Below are 16659 nucleotides of genomic sequence, written 5' to 3' on the forward strand. Positions count from 1 at the left end.
TATAATGCTTTGGTAAGACTATATTTGGAATAATGCTTCCAGTTTTGGTTGCCATGATATAAAAAAGATGTTGGGACTCTAAAAAATGTGCAGAAAAAAACAACAAAGATTATTAGGGACTAGAAACTAAAATATATGAAGAATGATTGCAGAAACTGGGTCTACCCTAATGAAAAAATGTCTAGGGATGACATAATAGCATATTTATCATATCTAAGGGACTGTCCAGAAGAAAAGGATCTCCAAAGCACTTGAAGGTAGGACAAGACACAATGGATGGAAACTAATCAAGGAGAAAAGCAACCTAGAAATTTCCTAACAGTCAGAACAAATAATGAGTGGAATAGCTTGCTTTCAAAAGTTGTGGGTATTCCATTATTGGAGGTTTTAAAGAAGAAACTGGATATCCATTTGTCTGAAATGGTATAGGGTATCCTGATTAAGCGGGGATTGGACTAGAAGACCTTCAAAGTCCTTTCCAATTGTGTTATTCTGATTTCTGTGAATAGTAACTTATGGTTATAAAACCCTGGATGAATTTATCAAAATATACTGGAATAATACCAAAGGTGTTCATCATTTCTTCTAGCATTAATTTTCCATAAAATTGCTTTCCATCTCATAAGTTGTTTTACCTCTGTATTTAAAAAAAAAATAAGAGAAAGAATGAGTTTATTATTTGATTCTATTTGTTTTGTCTTTAGCTCTCCTCCTGGAACATTTTATTGTATGAGATGATAAGAGGCTTGATCCAATTTTTTGGAAGATTCCTGAGAGTAGTATATTAAGAAAATATATTTCTTGTGAATATTTTATTCTTGCAAATGAATTAATATATACTCAGCAATGTCAAAATAACTTGCAATTTATAGTAGAATATTGCACCACAAAAATGTCAATATTTATCATAAAAAGTGGTAAAACTTTCCATAAATCTTTTGACACTTTTTCTTACCAACCAATAAATTAATTAAGTTGTATTCTGCTAATGTGTATTAAACAAAGTTTTTCATTGTGTTTTATTCTTTTTCAAAGAGGCAATTAATGAAAAAGAGCATCAATCGATCTCTTAGTACAGCACTGCATATAATTGAAAATGAAGTGCATTATCTTTATTTGCTCTGATACCAAGAGATACATGACATTTCCTGGATTCCTATAACCAAGTAACTTATTTTGTTGCACTTAATTTAAAACTTGTATACTGAAAACCCATCTATTCCCAACACTAAGAAGGAATGAAAAGTTCTTTGTGAAAATAGTACTGCAATGCTATTATAACAACACAGCTGCAAGACACAATTATTATACTGTGGGAATTTTTCACATATTGTGAAAAAACTCAGTTGGGAAAAGAATTAAAATGTTATTAAGCACAAGAATGTTTTTTTTTCTGAAGGAATTATTTTTTCTGTGGCCACTTTTCCAGCATGTAAATATTAATATTATGATCAATATTGCTATCAAATATTATCAACAATGCTGATAGCAAATCGTTCCCAATAAAAACAACTTTTAGGATTTCAAAATGCATAGACAGTTATGAGACCTTATAAAAAAAGACACCTAAGTGACATAATGAAAAACAAGGACCAAACCAGACTAAGCATATTTGGGTGTATACTATTGTGATCAGAGCAGCAAAACATAAAGGATTTCTGCCTCCTTATCACTCCCACAGACCAGTATTCTTTCTCAAAGTGACTTCTACCCTATTGGGAAAAAATGTGCAAGAGGACAATTTAAGGGGCTGCTGTGAGAAATTTTCAAGGTATCTGGAAGAAAAAGTCACTCAGAGTTACTTGGAGCTTCATAATAGCTGGGTGGGTCCAAAGGAGATGGCTCTGATTATCTGGTTGACTTTGATCCTGTGAGTGCTAAGGAAGTAGATGGGATCCTCTGTACCATCAGCTCAGGTACATGTAATCTGGACCCCTTCTTTTTCTTGTTGATGAAAACCTTCAAGGAGGGGGATTGGAATAGTGGTGAATATGTCCTTCAGAGATAAAGTGTTACTCCTTTCTTTGAAAGAGACAATTCTTTATTCTCAAGAAACACTGTTCAATACAGATATACTGGATGATCCTTGGTCTGTTTCAAATCTCTCCTAAGGTTGTGTAGGCAGTATTAATTGCAATAATGTGTTGGGGAATTGTACATCACTGAAAGTCAGTTCCTTCAGTATACAATTTTCTAACTTACCCAGTAAAAAAGAAAAACTGAGAACCTGAAATCACTTAAATAAATTTACTTTAGAATATAGGAAAATCACATCCAGTAAGAATATAGGTTTTGGTTCCAACAAAAATACTGTCTATTAGAAATGTATCTATTTGAATAAAACAATTACTACTTATAGACAATGTTTGCAAATAGTTTTTAATTTAACAACTTGCTTTACAAGTTGAACAGGTTCCTGATGATTTAGATGTTGTTACATCCAGAGTTGTCTGGATGTAAGCATAGCTGAGATTTTCTCCTCTATCAAAAACAATGTTTTTCATGATATATATAATCTTTAATTACATTAAAAAATGCAAATCCTGGGTGTGTGCATGTTAGAAAAGCAAAGGAAAGTCGAGCACCAGGATGAAAATATAAACAAAAGCTGTTTAATATAAAACCACTTAGCTTTCGTTGGCCAAACTGCGGACATTGTCAGAGTGAAAGCAAAGGATCCGTAAGTTTTTACTTATACGGCCAGCTGCTTCTACGCCCTGCTCTTTGAGCGAGTCACTGGGCCATTCGCTTCAATTGGCCGTAATGCTCTTAGTCATCCCGCATCTGTCAGCTTGTTAACGGGTTCACAGGCTGTTTCCCCACCCGCAATCGATCTCAACAGTTATCCTACTGAGTTCATTAGGCAGCATAGCAGGCCATATGAACTTCGTGGTGGTTCACATGCCAACACGACAACAATAGTGACCACACAAATCAGCCTCCCATATATCAATGGGAGCATGGCTGTTAGCCCCTTTTAACGTAAATATTGTCCATAGACCAGACCAGACCCTGCGCACCATGGTCATGCACCCCAAAGAGCCACTCCCCAACGATGAAAGATCTTATATACAGAATCAAGTGTAAGAATGGCCCATGCAATTACGTTGAGGAAACAACCAAAAGGATCAAGACCAGGTCCATGAACATGAGTTGGCGATCAGGAGACAAGAGTAGCGCTCACAGGTATGGGCTCATATGGCCAGTCATGGCCACATGTTTGATCTTGCCAACGCTGAAGCCATATCTCAAGAGGCCACGAAGGGGGGCCAATTGCTCAAGAAGGCCTGGCTGTTTGTCGAGAACTCAATCAACTGACATATAGACCTCTTACCTGCTTACCAAACACTTAGGGGGTGGGAGGAACAGCACCATAACTCACGACGAATGCAACCACCCCGCTCCTTGCAGGATTGGAACAGCGGGACTATAGGTGTAACAATTGTGATCACCAAGGAGGACTATGAGTCCACAGCACATCCTGAATTCAACTCTGAGACAGGTGCTCAGCCCCAGTCAGAAGAGGGGGGAGGAGAGCAAAGAGCAAAAGCGGCTGGGTGGCCAGCCTCTGGGCGTTTGCACGCATGCACGCTAAGAGAGCGACTGCGGGTGGGGGAACGGCCTATGAACCCACTAACTAGCTGACAGATGCGGGACGACTAAGAGCATTACGGCTGATTGAAGCGAATGGACCAGTGACTTGCTGAAGGAGCAGGGCGCAGAAGCAGCTGGCTGTATAAGTAAAAACCTCCGGATCCTTTGCTTTCACTCTGACAACGTTGGTATTTTCATCCTGGTGCTCAACTTTCCTTTGCTTTTCTAATATGTATGTGTATGTAGGTCTTTGGTTATTCAGGTTTTCTCCCGCGTAAAATTGGAAGTGTCTTGGCGACGTTTCAACGAAGTCCCATTCGTCATCTTCAGGCTGGTGTTTTCAGCTTCGTGCTTCGAGGAGCAATGTGTGGTCTTAGCTGTTTCTTCCTTTTAACTGCCAGTGGAGGTATGAACTGATTGGGTGGGAGCTTGGCTGTGTTCTGATTGGGTGGAGGTGTATTCTGATTGGTTAGGAGCTTGGCTGTGCTCTGATTGGCTGGGGGGTTGGCTATGCTCTGATTGCATTCCCCACATCAAACCTATCAGATGGGTTGGGCTGAGAGAGAATGACTGGCCCAAAGTCAATTAGTTATTTTTTGTTAGAGAATTTTAATTTCTCTAACTGGTGAAAAATAAATCAGAAGCTCTCACAGTTGACTGCATTTAGCTGATTCAAATAACTTTATATTTATATAAAAATATTTACAATACCATTCTTCTTTACAGCAACATAGCTTAACGAAGACTTCTTACAGAGACAGACCAGAGACAGTCATGAGCTGGAAATCCAGCTCCTAACTCAATACTCTTTTTGCACAGACTCAGTAGCACTTTCTTCACATTGGCTGACTGAGTTACCACATGACTCTTCCTATTCATGAATATTCCAACACTCCTCCCTTCATGACAGGAAGAGACATCAGACCTATTAACTTAATACATTCTTTAATTGTGAAAAACCTTGTGCCACTAACCTGGCCTTATACTGTATATCATTATTTGGCAATACCTTTTTCTTATATACCCACTTACAACCCACAGCTTTGGTTCCCTGTTGCAAAGTCACTGATTTAAATACTTCATGGTCTCCCATGGATTTCATCTCTTTATCCATGGCCTCCTTCCATTTTTCTTCTTCAGCTTTTGGTAACGCCAACACTTCTTTATAACTTCTTGGCTCATACCACACATTGCAAACCTTTACTTTGCTGGCAGAATACCTGTCAGGTGGAATTCCTTTATTACATCGCTCTGACCTACGTGGTATTAACTGCTCCTGTGTCTCAAGTCTTTCTGGTTTCATGTCTTGTTCAGCCTCTCCTCCCTGAACATGGACATCTTCAATAATGATTTTTTCATCATTAGATGAATTATTGTCACTAAACAGATCACCGTCATTAAGTGAGACATACCCAGAATTTGCATTAATTCTGTCCCAATTTTGTTCTGCAAAATTAGCAGACCTTGAAATTATAATTCTTTTACTTCCATCGCTAAAGCGATATCCTTTTGACCCTGGCTCATAGCCCACAAACCTGAGCTTTCTTGTCTTTTGCTGTCCCTTTCTTCTGATTGCTTTTGGAATATGTACCCATGCAGTACTTCCAAAAATTCTCAAATGTGCCAGTGATGGCTTTCTCTCATATAGAATGGCATATGGAGTATTATTAATGGAGGAACTCCACAGCCTGTTAACTATATAATTGGCAGTCAATATGGCTTCTCCCCAATATGACCTGCTCATACCAGAATCCTCTAACAATGAATCTTTCATTGTTTGCAAAACACCATTCCTTCTTTCAGCTACACCGTTCTCTGCTGCTGTGTAAGGATTTGTACGTCTGTGTCTTATCCCCAACTGCCCCAACCATTGTTGGAATTTAGTTGACATAAATTCAGTACCTCTGTCAGTTTGCAACTGACACACTTGTTGTCTGTACCTTCTCTCTACAAAACTTACCCACTGTTTGAATTGTTGTAGCACCTCTGTCTTTGCTCTAAGCAAGTAGCAAAACGAATACCTGCTATAATCATCAACAATTATCAGTGCATATTTTGCTCCTCCCAAGCTGGCTTGCATAGGTCCCACCAGATCTGCATGGACGAGCTCTAGAATTCTTTTTATTTGTCTTGTGCTATATTTACTAACTGGGAATGCCTTTGACTTTGATGCTTTGCATACTGCACAGTCCAAATATGTTTGCATCCCTTCAAATTTAGCCCTTCTGCAAAATCTTGCATTTGCTGCAAAACTTTAAAGCTTGCATGGCCAAGTCTTCTATGCAGAAGATGAACACATGAATCATGCTCTGCAACATTCTTAAATATATGGAACATTGAACCTTTTGTCCCTGCAATACATATAGATTATCTTCCTTTATGCCTTCTGCACAAATATTCCCATTCCTTTTGATGAGACACTTCCCATTTACAAAAATGACCTCAAAACCTTGTTTGTCTAAATTAGACACACTTAACAAATTATGTTCCATCTCAGGTACACAAAGCACATTGGTAAACTTTGATTCCAAATATGGAATTTTTACATCGCCTTTCCAATGATTTTTGCTTTCTGGCCATTTGCCAAAGCCACAGCTTCTTGTGCTACTGGAACAAACCTGCAAAATAATTTAGAGTCATTAACAATTGTTTGACTTGCCCCACTATCTATTAGCCACTTGTCTCTGTTGTTGCTATTGCAAACTTTTGCAACACCAAAATGTTCCTTTTGCAAAGCAGTCCTTTTTCTTTGCACAAATGTCTTTTTCTGCAAACAGTTCCTTTGCAAACAGTTTCTTTGCAAATGTGTCTTCACTCCACAAATGTAGCAACTCTTTCCTTGCAAAGCTCTCTGCTTACAAAATCTCTCTTTTGTTGCAATTTGGTCCAGGTCCGATCTACTTGTTTCTTTTCCTTTGGAGACTTGCAGTCTGGACCCCCTCTTCAGGAATTTCTCCTCCTCCTGGCTGCTTCTAAAATGGCGTTTTTCTTCTTCATTAAGCAAACATGCCTTTAAAGCCTCAAAATTTAAGTCTTGCTCTTCTTTGCATTCAAATATTGCAGAAACTGTGTCCCAGGTTTTATCTAAACTGTTCAACACCAATAAAACCTTCTGGGACTCAGGGAATTTAATCCCACGTTGTTCTAAGTCCAAAAATAAACTTTGCATTTTATTTAAATGCTGTTCCACAGATTCACCTGGTTGCAAACAGGCCCTGTAAAGTTTTCTTGATAATTGCACTATGTTGCAAGCAGAAACATTCACGTGCACAGCTCTCAATTTCAACCAAATCTCCTTTGCAGTCTTTAAATTTGCAACATTTAGAAATTGTTCATCATCTAAATTCAAGATGAGAAAAGCCATTGCTCTATCATGACTTTTCTGATCAATTGCTGCAAACACTTGTGGTGGATTTTCTACAATATATCACAGCTCTTTAGCTTTCAGCAAAAATTCCATTTTTGCAGCCCATATAATATAATTCTTCTGGCCCAAACGAGGCACACAGCTTTCCTTAAATTCCATTGCAGCCATTCTGCTAATTCTGCCTTGTTCTCATACTTTCTAAACAAAGGCAATTTCTTCTAGCTTTAAATTACAATGCAGTCCTTAGTAAGCTCTGGGCCCATAACCTGTTAGAGAATTTTAATTTCTCTAATTGGTGAAAAATAAATCAGAAGCTCTCACAGTTGACTGTATTTAGCTGATTCAAATAACTTTATATTTATATAAAAATATTTACAATACCATTCTTCTTTACAGCAACATAACTTAACGAAGACTTCTTACAGAGACAGACCAGAGACAGACATGAGACTGGAAATCCAGCTCCTAACTCAATACTCTTTTTGCACAGACTCAGTAGCACTTTCTTCACATTGGCTGACTGAGTTACCACATGACTCTTCCTGTTCATGAATATTCCAACATTTTTCATGTCTAATACAAGACTAGAACTCACAAATTCTGGTTTCTAGGCCCGTACCTTAATCATTACACTAAGTGTTTCCATTACCTAGTTAAGAATGTAGGGAAGTCAGAATTTCTATTTTGAAATTTTCCTTCAGAAATTCCCTTCCCAATTGATGCCTGAAAGATTAACACTCAAGCAGTTTTCAAGAACTGAATGCAGTATTTATTCAACCTGTGTTTCTGTGCATGGAAATCTATACAATAGCTGGATGATTTGGTCAATAGCCCAAGGCTGCCTTCTGATGATGGGTTTTTAAGGTATCGGAGAAAGAGATCCTTCTCATTATATTATACTTAATCCTAGTTTAATTGGAAACACAGGCAATTACCTGTGTTTTGCTTGGTTGTAAGTTGCGAGAATTTCTACTTACAATGCTAATGATTTCAGGATTAGATTTTTTTAACTCTTTCTTTCACGAAGGATATATGAGTTAAATGCCACATAATTTATCAGCCAGGAGCTAGAAAATTTTCTGGTGGTCTTTCTTCCAAGTACTAATCAGGTCTGATCCTGCAAAACATTTTGAAACTGGCCACATTCTGATAAGTGCTGCCACATAATCGGCTAAAATAATAATCACACATAAGCAAAACCAGAATTCTAATAGGATCATCTCCTGTCTTTGCAGGGCAACAACTTGCCCAGATATTATGAGAGAAAATGAGAGTTTCAATTTGAACTTTAATTCAATAAAAAATTCTAGGACCTAAATGACTAATAGAAAATTTAATTTATGTTGAATCATTTTTAATATGACAATTAAAGTATTCTAATTGTGGTTTATGAACGAAAAATCCTTTAACTCTTATAAATACATTTGTCTATTTAGTTTAGCAACACTTTGGCACAAATCTCTATTTCATCAATCTAATTCTGTGCTGACATGCGATTTGTAAGTTTAGTATGGCAGATAAAGCCTCTTAACTAAAAAAATTTTTAACACTATTTTATTTATATAACTGTGTACCATATCAATAATATTAAAAGCCACAATTAAGGTTTGGATGGCACGGGTATCTATGGTACAATAAAGTTAAAGTAAATGTTGATTTTAATAATCATTTTATTAATGTGCCATATTATAAAACAAAGTACTTTATGAAATTGCCTCTATGGGTGTCCCCCAAGAAGCTTTTTTTTAGAAAATAAACAGTGGTGAAGCTGAACTAGTGGATCTATGGTAAAATAGTATCTTTCAATTCTTCCTCAAGTCTAAGGAAGAGCTAGAATTAGAAGGTCATATTTGCCATTGGTTTACATATGTACAAATAAAGGAAAGATTTAAACTAGATAAAAAACACCATGGGTTTGAGTTTCCAAAAAATGAATTAGAAATTTTAGTATGCAGTAGTGATGATCATATTGTTACTAAGGTCTATGAAACATTATTATAATTGAATTTGGAAAATGAACACTGTATGAACCAGTGGGCAAGGAGTGTTGGGTACAATGTGATGCTTGAGGAATGGGAGAATATGTGGATAAAAGGCTTAAAATTTAATTAAACTATAACTTAAAAGAAAATTTTTACAAGATGATGTATCACTGGTATTTAACACCAGATAAGTTATCTAGAATGTAAAGGTATTTCAAATGAATGTTGGAAATGTAAATGTAAAGAAGGGACTTTTTATCATTTATGGTGAACGTGTGATAAAGCAAAGAAATATTGGAGCAGGGTTCATACATTAGTGCAGAAAATTCTTAAAGTGAACATAAAGATTAAACCAGAAACTTTCCTTCTAGGTCTAATGGAAAGAGAATTGGAAAAAAAATTTGGAATACTGATTTTATATACGGTGATTGCAGCAAGACTGCACTGTGCACAAAAATGGAAGGAAGTTTTGATGGACGAATGGTTACAAAAGCTGATGGAATTAGCAGAGATGTCTAAATTGACTATTTTAATAAAAGAAAAAAATATGTACTTTTGTTTCTACTTGGAAACCGCTTAGGACTTGTTGCTTGAGGTGGAAAATAATGATACTATGATTTTGGGTTTTACTGATTAGACTGATTTGTTGATACAGAAATGGCTAGTTTATATTTCTATAGAAATATAAAAAGTTGAGATTTGATCTTAATATCTTATTTTACTGCAACAGAGAGAGTAGGAAGTCAACACCTTTAGTTTCTTCCCCTCCCCTTCTCCACACTTTTTCATTTTCCCTTTTCCTATTGTTGTCCCTTACTATTTGCTTTTGTATTTTCATATTTTATGTTATAAATAAATAAAACTACTACTACTACTACTAAATATAGCAAGAAAAAAAGTTAAACAGACAAAAATCTCCCTATGATTTTATCAAACACTTTGTCTTTAAATCCCCTAAGTGCTCTGTAAGATGAGAGGAACAAATTTTCTTCCTTGAGCATTTGAGTGCCAAGAGTATCTAAGAACAAGTTTCCTGGACTATAAAAATCAGTTATTATAAAATAATAAAATATAAAAATATAAACAATGTAATTGTGGTGCACCTTGTCTTTCCACTTCTTCTGTAGCTTCCTATCTGTCAAATAACTTACTAGATTGTACTACACTTCTTTTACTAAGTTAATTCTGTCATGATTAAACCTTATATTAACAATTAAGTTTGACTAATTATCTCCCCAAGCTTTTCTTAAGACTTGAGGATCTAGCATTCTCAGTTTTAGCTGTCTTACTGGAGGTCTAACACTATGACAGAACCTCATATGAAGGAAGATGACATGACATTGTAATTAATAAAATATATCACTGGAGAATAAAAAAATGTATAGTTTGATTTTTTTTTTAAAAAAAGAGAATTGCTATGACATGTATATTTAACCAAAAAGCTTACCATTCCAGATGATTTTCTACAAATGCTGACATGGGGCTGATCTGTACAGTGTAAGTATCATTGGCCGAATACTCAAACAGGCCATAATAAGGATTGAAGAGCTCCTGAGAAAGGAGGAAGAAGAATTCTCGGGATGGGCCACTGTAATCCAACCTGAAAAAAAATAACCCACATGGAATGGATCCTTTTACTAACCATACACGTTTTATGACAAATAGCAGGTTCTGTCTCTTAATCCATATTAAACAGATAGGCATTTTATGGAAGTTTTGACAATGGAGTTTAAATTTTATTCAGAATTAATGTTGTAAATGTATTTCTCAAAATTGCTTTGAAATAGAACATAAATATGAAGTTGTTTAAAATGCAACTAAAATGAAGTTGCATTTCATATGCTCACATTTTCCAAATTACTATTTTGAACTCTATTTTTTTTACCTTTACTTACTGAAAGGGTGAGGGTCAGCAAAGAGATACCTCTATCTTCCAAAATCTGTTTCCTAATAGTCCCAGCATTATATTTAAAAAACTACAATGTAGGAAGCAGCAAAAATAGTTACATTATCAATAATGAAAAATTATTATAAACATACAAAAATAAATATCACTCAACATTTGTTATGTTTACTTTGGAAATATTAGTTTGAAATTCTTCCATAATTGACTGCTTTTTAACACTACAGAATTATTTATTCTTGATTATTTTACATCCTTACATTAAATGTTATTTTCATCTTGTCTGAAAAAATAACATAATGTCACTTACAATACCATTGGTTGGAATATTATTTATGTTGTGCGTTTTAAACAAATGTCAAGAATGTGAAGTATTTTGTGATTTGTGGCTGTCTTCAAGGCCCTTCCTCTGAGACAACTAGCAAATAAGTCTTTCCTAGAATGATTTGCCCAACCCTAATATATATTATAATTTAATACAGTATATAATTATATAAATTATGACCAATTGTTATTCTTCTTTCATTATTAACATAATTTTAGCCTAATTCTAACTAATAAGAATTCTTTATTTCATAAATAGAAATATTTGAATATTAGAATTTGCTAAATTCCTTAGCAAAAATATACATTTTACTTCCTAAACCATCTAAGTTCAGGGAGTTCTTAATTCAATTCTAAATTTTTGAATAAGTCATTAATTCCCTTGTAAGTTCTTACTGATTCTGCAATTACCAGCAGGTTCTGTAAGATGCTTTTATAAGGGCCAGACTCATACCAATTATTTACATCCATATATACTATTCTTCATTTGAAATAAATAAGGAAGAAAACTGCTACTGTGCTGATCTAAATTGCTCTTTTGTTTAATCCACCTTGACTTTTTCTACCATAATGCAATGACATTACGATGCTAAAAATGCATTATTTGGATTTAATTCCTTATCAGTTATTTTGTATAACCTATTCCATTGGAAGTTCAATCAATATAAAATAAAGAGAACAAGCTTTTGGGTCACATGTTGTGACTTCTTACCCTTCTTCCCCAACAAATGTAACATAGAGTTTATTTCTTTGGAGCTCCTTCCGTGAGTAAGCCATCACCTGATTAAAAGTGCCTTCCAGCAAATGGTCACGCCTTATTATTAATCTGGAGTGGGGTGAATGAGAAGTAATTATGTAAATTGGATTATCCAATTATTGTTATTGCAGTAATTAATTAAATATAAAGTTCTCTTCTGCAATAAGTTGCTTCAATATTGCTGAAACTATATTGACCCATCAGTTCTTTGTAAATAAAATAAAATTATAGTGTCTATCAGTCTGCCAGCAGAGAATTACAATTATAAAATCTTCCTTGTTAGAACTGTGCTGCTAAATAATCACAAAAGAGATTTTTAGTGATGATGCTTCAGCTTTGGAACATTATCTCTAAATTAATACACTGAAAATTTATTTACATTTTTTTCAGTGTCAATAATTTTATTTACTCGAGTATTTTAATTTGTATAAACCTTTATTATATCTTCTAAAGTTTTATTCCGTGTGATTGCCTAACATTAAAGCTGTACTCTTTGGATTTTTTGTGATTGGGTACTGGCTAAATTCAAAAGAACTGACCATAATTCTTAAGAAATATTTAGCTCGTCCACCCAGAAAATGGTGCTCTGAACTAGCAATGCATTGTTTGCTCTACTAGACAAATGGCTGGTTTGGTCGCAAGGAGCTAGTCTCTATAGCTTATTTACTCCTGGATTAGAAAAAGAGTGACGCAGAATCAACCTGAAACTTCTTGGACAGTTTGTGCCTGGCTGGGGGAGATGAAATTTGGAGGGTAAGCTCAACCAAAGCTCAACTAAAGCACAAAATTTTATGGAAAGATGTGGATCGGAATTTCACCATTTTTTCAAAAGATAAAGATCAATTACCACAAGAAATAGGCCTGAAAGAAAAAGACAAACAGAGATTTGATGTTGATCAAGAACAGGCTGTGTAGATGGTAGATGTTCTGGAGAGACCATTTAATTGCTAAAGTATATAAATGTTACTCAGGATGAACCTAGATGACCAATATGTAAAAGACTGCATGATAAAATGAGCAAAACTTTTTGGGTATAATGCTAGATAATTGCGAAAATATATGGTCTAATGGACTAAAATTTATTTTGAATTATAGTTTGAAACAATTTTTTTATAAAATGATGTATCATTAGTATTTGACTCCAGATAGATTAGAGGGACTTATAACAAGTATTGGAAATGTAATCAAAATTGAATTATTTTTGTTTGTGGTGGTTTTTCATGTATGTGAAAACATTCTGCATAAACATAATGATGATACAGAAAATACTTAAGATACAAATATTAATAAACCTAAAGCTTTTCTTATAGGTATTATGGATAAATCAATTGAAAAACAATTTGGGATGTTCTTTCCTTCCATGGTGACTGCTGCAAGGATTGCATTCACTAAGCACTGGAAAGAAAAGGAGATGCCTTTCCTTGGAGAATGGATTTTACAATTGACTGAATTGGCAGAGATGGCAAAATTAATTGCCTTGATTACAGATAATGGACTAGATAGCTTTACAAGAGGCTGAAAGTCATATACTTTCTACATGTTAAATACAATAACAGATGGTTAACAGAGGGTTTTGAAGATTAGTATAATATTTGGGCTAACCTGTTGACTGGTTTTTTTCTTTTTTTCTTTTTTATATGTATTAGTGTCATCAGTTTGATTATTAGATAGAGACATCATCTAAAATATTTGTTTATATAATATATTTTTCTTGTTAAATAAGGATGAGAAAGTTTATAATTATTTATGGACTCTTTATGTAAGGCAGGGGTGTCAAACTGCTGGCCCACAGGCTGGATGCATCATAACAAAACTGCGCCCACCTCATTGCTGGCAAGAGCAAAAAAGTTGCAATATGTCGCGACGTCACATGATGTTGCGAGTTTGATACACCTGATGTAAGGGGATGAGAATTTATCAGGTTTTTGATCTTTTCAGGATCTAGCTAGAGTGGATTTTTTATATGTTTAATGTTGGATGTTTGGGTCATTTTTTTTTACTTTTATGTACACTTTTTATTTTTGTTTTGTTGTTGTTACTACTGGATGTATGTTTTTTTTGTTTTCTTATTTTGTATTTTATTCCTATTGATAAAACATAATAAATATATACATGAAAAAAGGAAAGAAATACTTATCTCTCCACAAAATATGCAATCACAAATTACATGAACAGATTTCCTTCCTTTATTATGTACTAGCTTCACAATTATCACAATTTGCACTTAGATTGTATTTACATATTGCTACCCCTCCTTTGTATTTTTCTGCTTTGCAGACTGAAATCTTCTCCAACCAGATTCCTTTATAAAAACATTCATATTCATATTTGTAAATTATTAAATAAATAACATATAGGAATCAATAATAAACACTTACTTAATTTTACCTGGACCCTGCCCATATCCTTTTGCTTCAAGCTTTCGATAAAAGTTGCGAAGCTTGGCTTCAAAGTCCCTTCTGTAAGGAGAAGGTGCTCTTGCACTGGCCCGCTGCAAGCCTGATGAATGCAAACATAAGAAAGAACTTACAATTTGCAGCTGCTGGGTTGAACTAATACTTGCTAATAATGGATCTGATTCATTAATGATAACCTTTATATCTAAAAGGCAAACCCTTTTATTTCACATTTATAGGATATGGGTAGTCATTCAGCTGTTTAGAAGGTTTCATGTAATCAACTGAGATTATAGATAAGGGTGTAGATGAGCTTTTGTGAAGAAGCCACCTATCTCAACCAACACCTGTACTTTAGAAAAAAAATAGATGTGATTTACACACATTTGTGTCCTTCCATGTCACTTCTGTGCCTGTGTCCTGCTGTAATTGTGCTGCCTGGACAGGACATTCATTAGTGATCTTGGTATAGGACAAGGAATTATATAATATAATGTCATCATGTCATAAATTATTAAGAATATAAGAAACATAAGTTAGATTAGACTAAATACATTTATAGAAGAATATGATGATTATTCTTCACAGGTATTCTACTTCTGATGAAAGAAACAAGACATTATGATTAGCAAACATTCATGTACATATTTTCCATTAATTTATCCATTCCACCTTTAAATGCTGTACATTTAAACAACTCAGTATAGATTACTAAATTCTCTAATGTGTGTATATATATATATATATATATATATATATATATATATATATATATATGTTATATATAGCAAAGAATTTAATTTTATCTGTCCTAAATATACCACCATTTGGCATTATTAAATGATACCAGATTCAAATATTAATATAGAATGTTTCACATGGATCAAGAAAGAAAACAATACTGAAGCTATTTTTCGAGATCATGTGGAATTCAGTCTTGCATCTTCTGGAAAATATTTCTCTATACGTAAAAAACAGTGCTTTGATTGCATTTCTTTAAATATAAGATCTAAAAAAATAATTTACATTTTTCAGCTACACCAGCAAACATATATACAACTCTATTGTGTGGCAACAAGATTTTGTTATGCATTTTTTTGTAATGAAATTATTTTCTTAGCATGCCCAAACAAGTCCTCCATTACAAGGAAAGTTTCAGCTACTAGGATTCTAGCTATAGGTATTCATTTGCTTTGAAGCTAACAACACAAAAGTAGCAAATTCTTTCTTTCTTGCAAATTAACAGTGTATTATAGCGGGAGGGAAGAAACTGAGAGCTGTCAACAAACTTTCTTTTTTGGCAGAGTATTTCTCAGATGAGATATAAAGTAAAATATGTGTTTATAATGGGTACAAAAAATAATAGGAAAAATTTGTTTTAGACAAGGTCTTGTAGGTTGCTATTGATCTGCTTTGAAAAACAGAGAAAAGTTGTTCAGCCTTATACAAAGAGAATATTGGAAAAATATCTTTTGTCATATTTTTCTATGGAGAGGGGGGATGGGCAAGAGGGAGATCTAAAAAACAAGACAGGATGTTATTTGGCTGCTGTATTTTTTGGAGGGGATAACAGGAAACAAATCTAGCCACAGATATCACTCTCAAGAGCTTTACCTGGAGAATTCTGAGGTGATGAACAGGGTGAACAACGGGGGGAAAAGCTGTAGCCAGGATGGAAGGCTGATTGAAGAGGAATGTAGGACATAATGTCTTCTTCAAAAAGACTAAAAGAGAGAGAAATATGAGAACTTCGTTATGTGCAAAAATGTCCAGAAATCTGAATCTCAGGGACAATGTGTTTTACAGAATGTCAGCCTTAGATGACAACCTCTTAAGAGGGTTTAAAGTTCCTCCAGCCAAAGCAAGTACAAAAAAATATTTAATGAGACAAAGCAAACTTATTTTATCTCCTCAGTCAGTTCCACAGTTAGTGTTCATAAGTAATATAAGAGAAACTTGGTTTCCAGTTGCTTTTTACAGATTCCAAATCCGAGAATAAAAATTGAACTAGAAAGGGTTGGACTAGAAGATTTCCAAAGTCCCATCAAGCTGTGTTATTATATTCTGTTCTGTTCTGAACAAAAGGAACTTTTCTAAATTTAGAAAACATTCTTTAAAGAAAGCTAATACTGCACATGAAATACAAACATATTTCCACTACATATTGTATTTCCACTTAATTTTCCTTTTTCAAAGGACGTTAATAATTTGTTCTAGTTCTAGGATTGCTCATATTTTTCTAATAACATTCTCAGCCTTAATAACTAAAATTATGTAGATTTTTTTTTTGACTATGAGTTTTGTTAATATAAGTATAAAGTAGCTACTGTTGGAAG

General features: G+C 34.3%; 1 protein-coding gene across 12 annotated transcripts in view; it reads right to left on the reverse strand.

Moving 5' to 3' along the window:
* The window catches only part of HECW1 (HECT, C2 and WW domain containing E3 ubiquitin protein ligase 1), a 357453-nt gene that overhangs the window by 27309 nt on the left and 313485 nt on the right, over nucleotides 1–16659 (reverse strand). For all 12 annotated transcript variants that reach the window (XR_005555972.1, XM_039336700.1, XM_039336697.1 and 9 more), the window contains 4 exons: nucleotides 15938–16047; nucleotides 14306–14426; nucleotides 11883–11996; nucleotides 10391–10543 (listed from right to left, as the gene is read on the reverse strand). Coding sequence is in view for 11 of the 12 variants with exons in the window: in XM_039336700.1 (XP_039192634.1) it covers nucleotides 10391–10543; nucleotides 11883–11996; nucleotides 14306–14426; nucleotides 15938–16047 (498 nt within the window). In the remaining variant the exon portion in view is untranslated. The remainder of the gene's footprint in view (nucleotides 1–10390; nucleotides 10544–11882; nucleotides 11997–14305; nucleotides 14427–15937; nucleotides 16048–16659) is intronic.

Source organism: Crotalus tigris, unplaced genomic scaffold, assembly GCF_016545835.1.
Source record: "Crotalus tigris isolate CLP2741 ecotype Arizona unplaced genomic scaffold, ASM1654583v1 scf7180000017666.379230911805:20528666, whole genome shotgun sequence".
NCBI classification, from domain to species: Eukaryota; Metazoa; Chordata; class Lepidosauria; order Squamata; family Viperidae; genus Crotalus; species Crotalus tigris.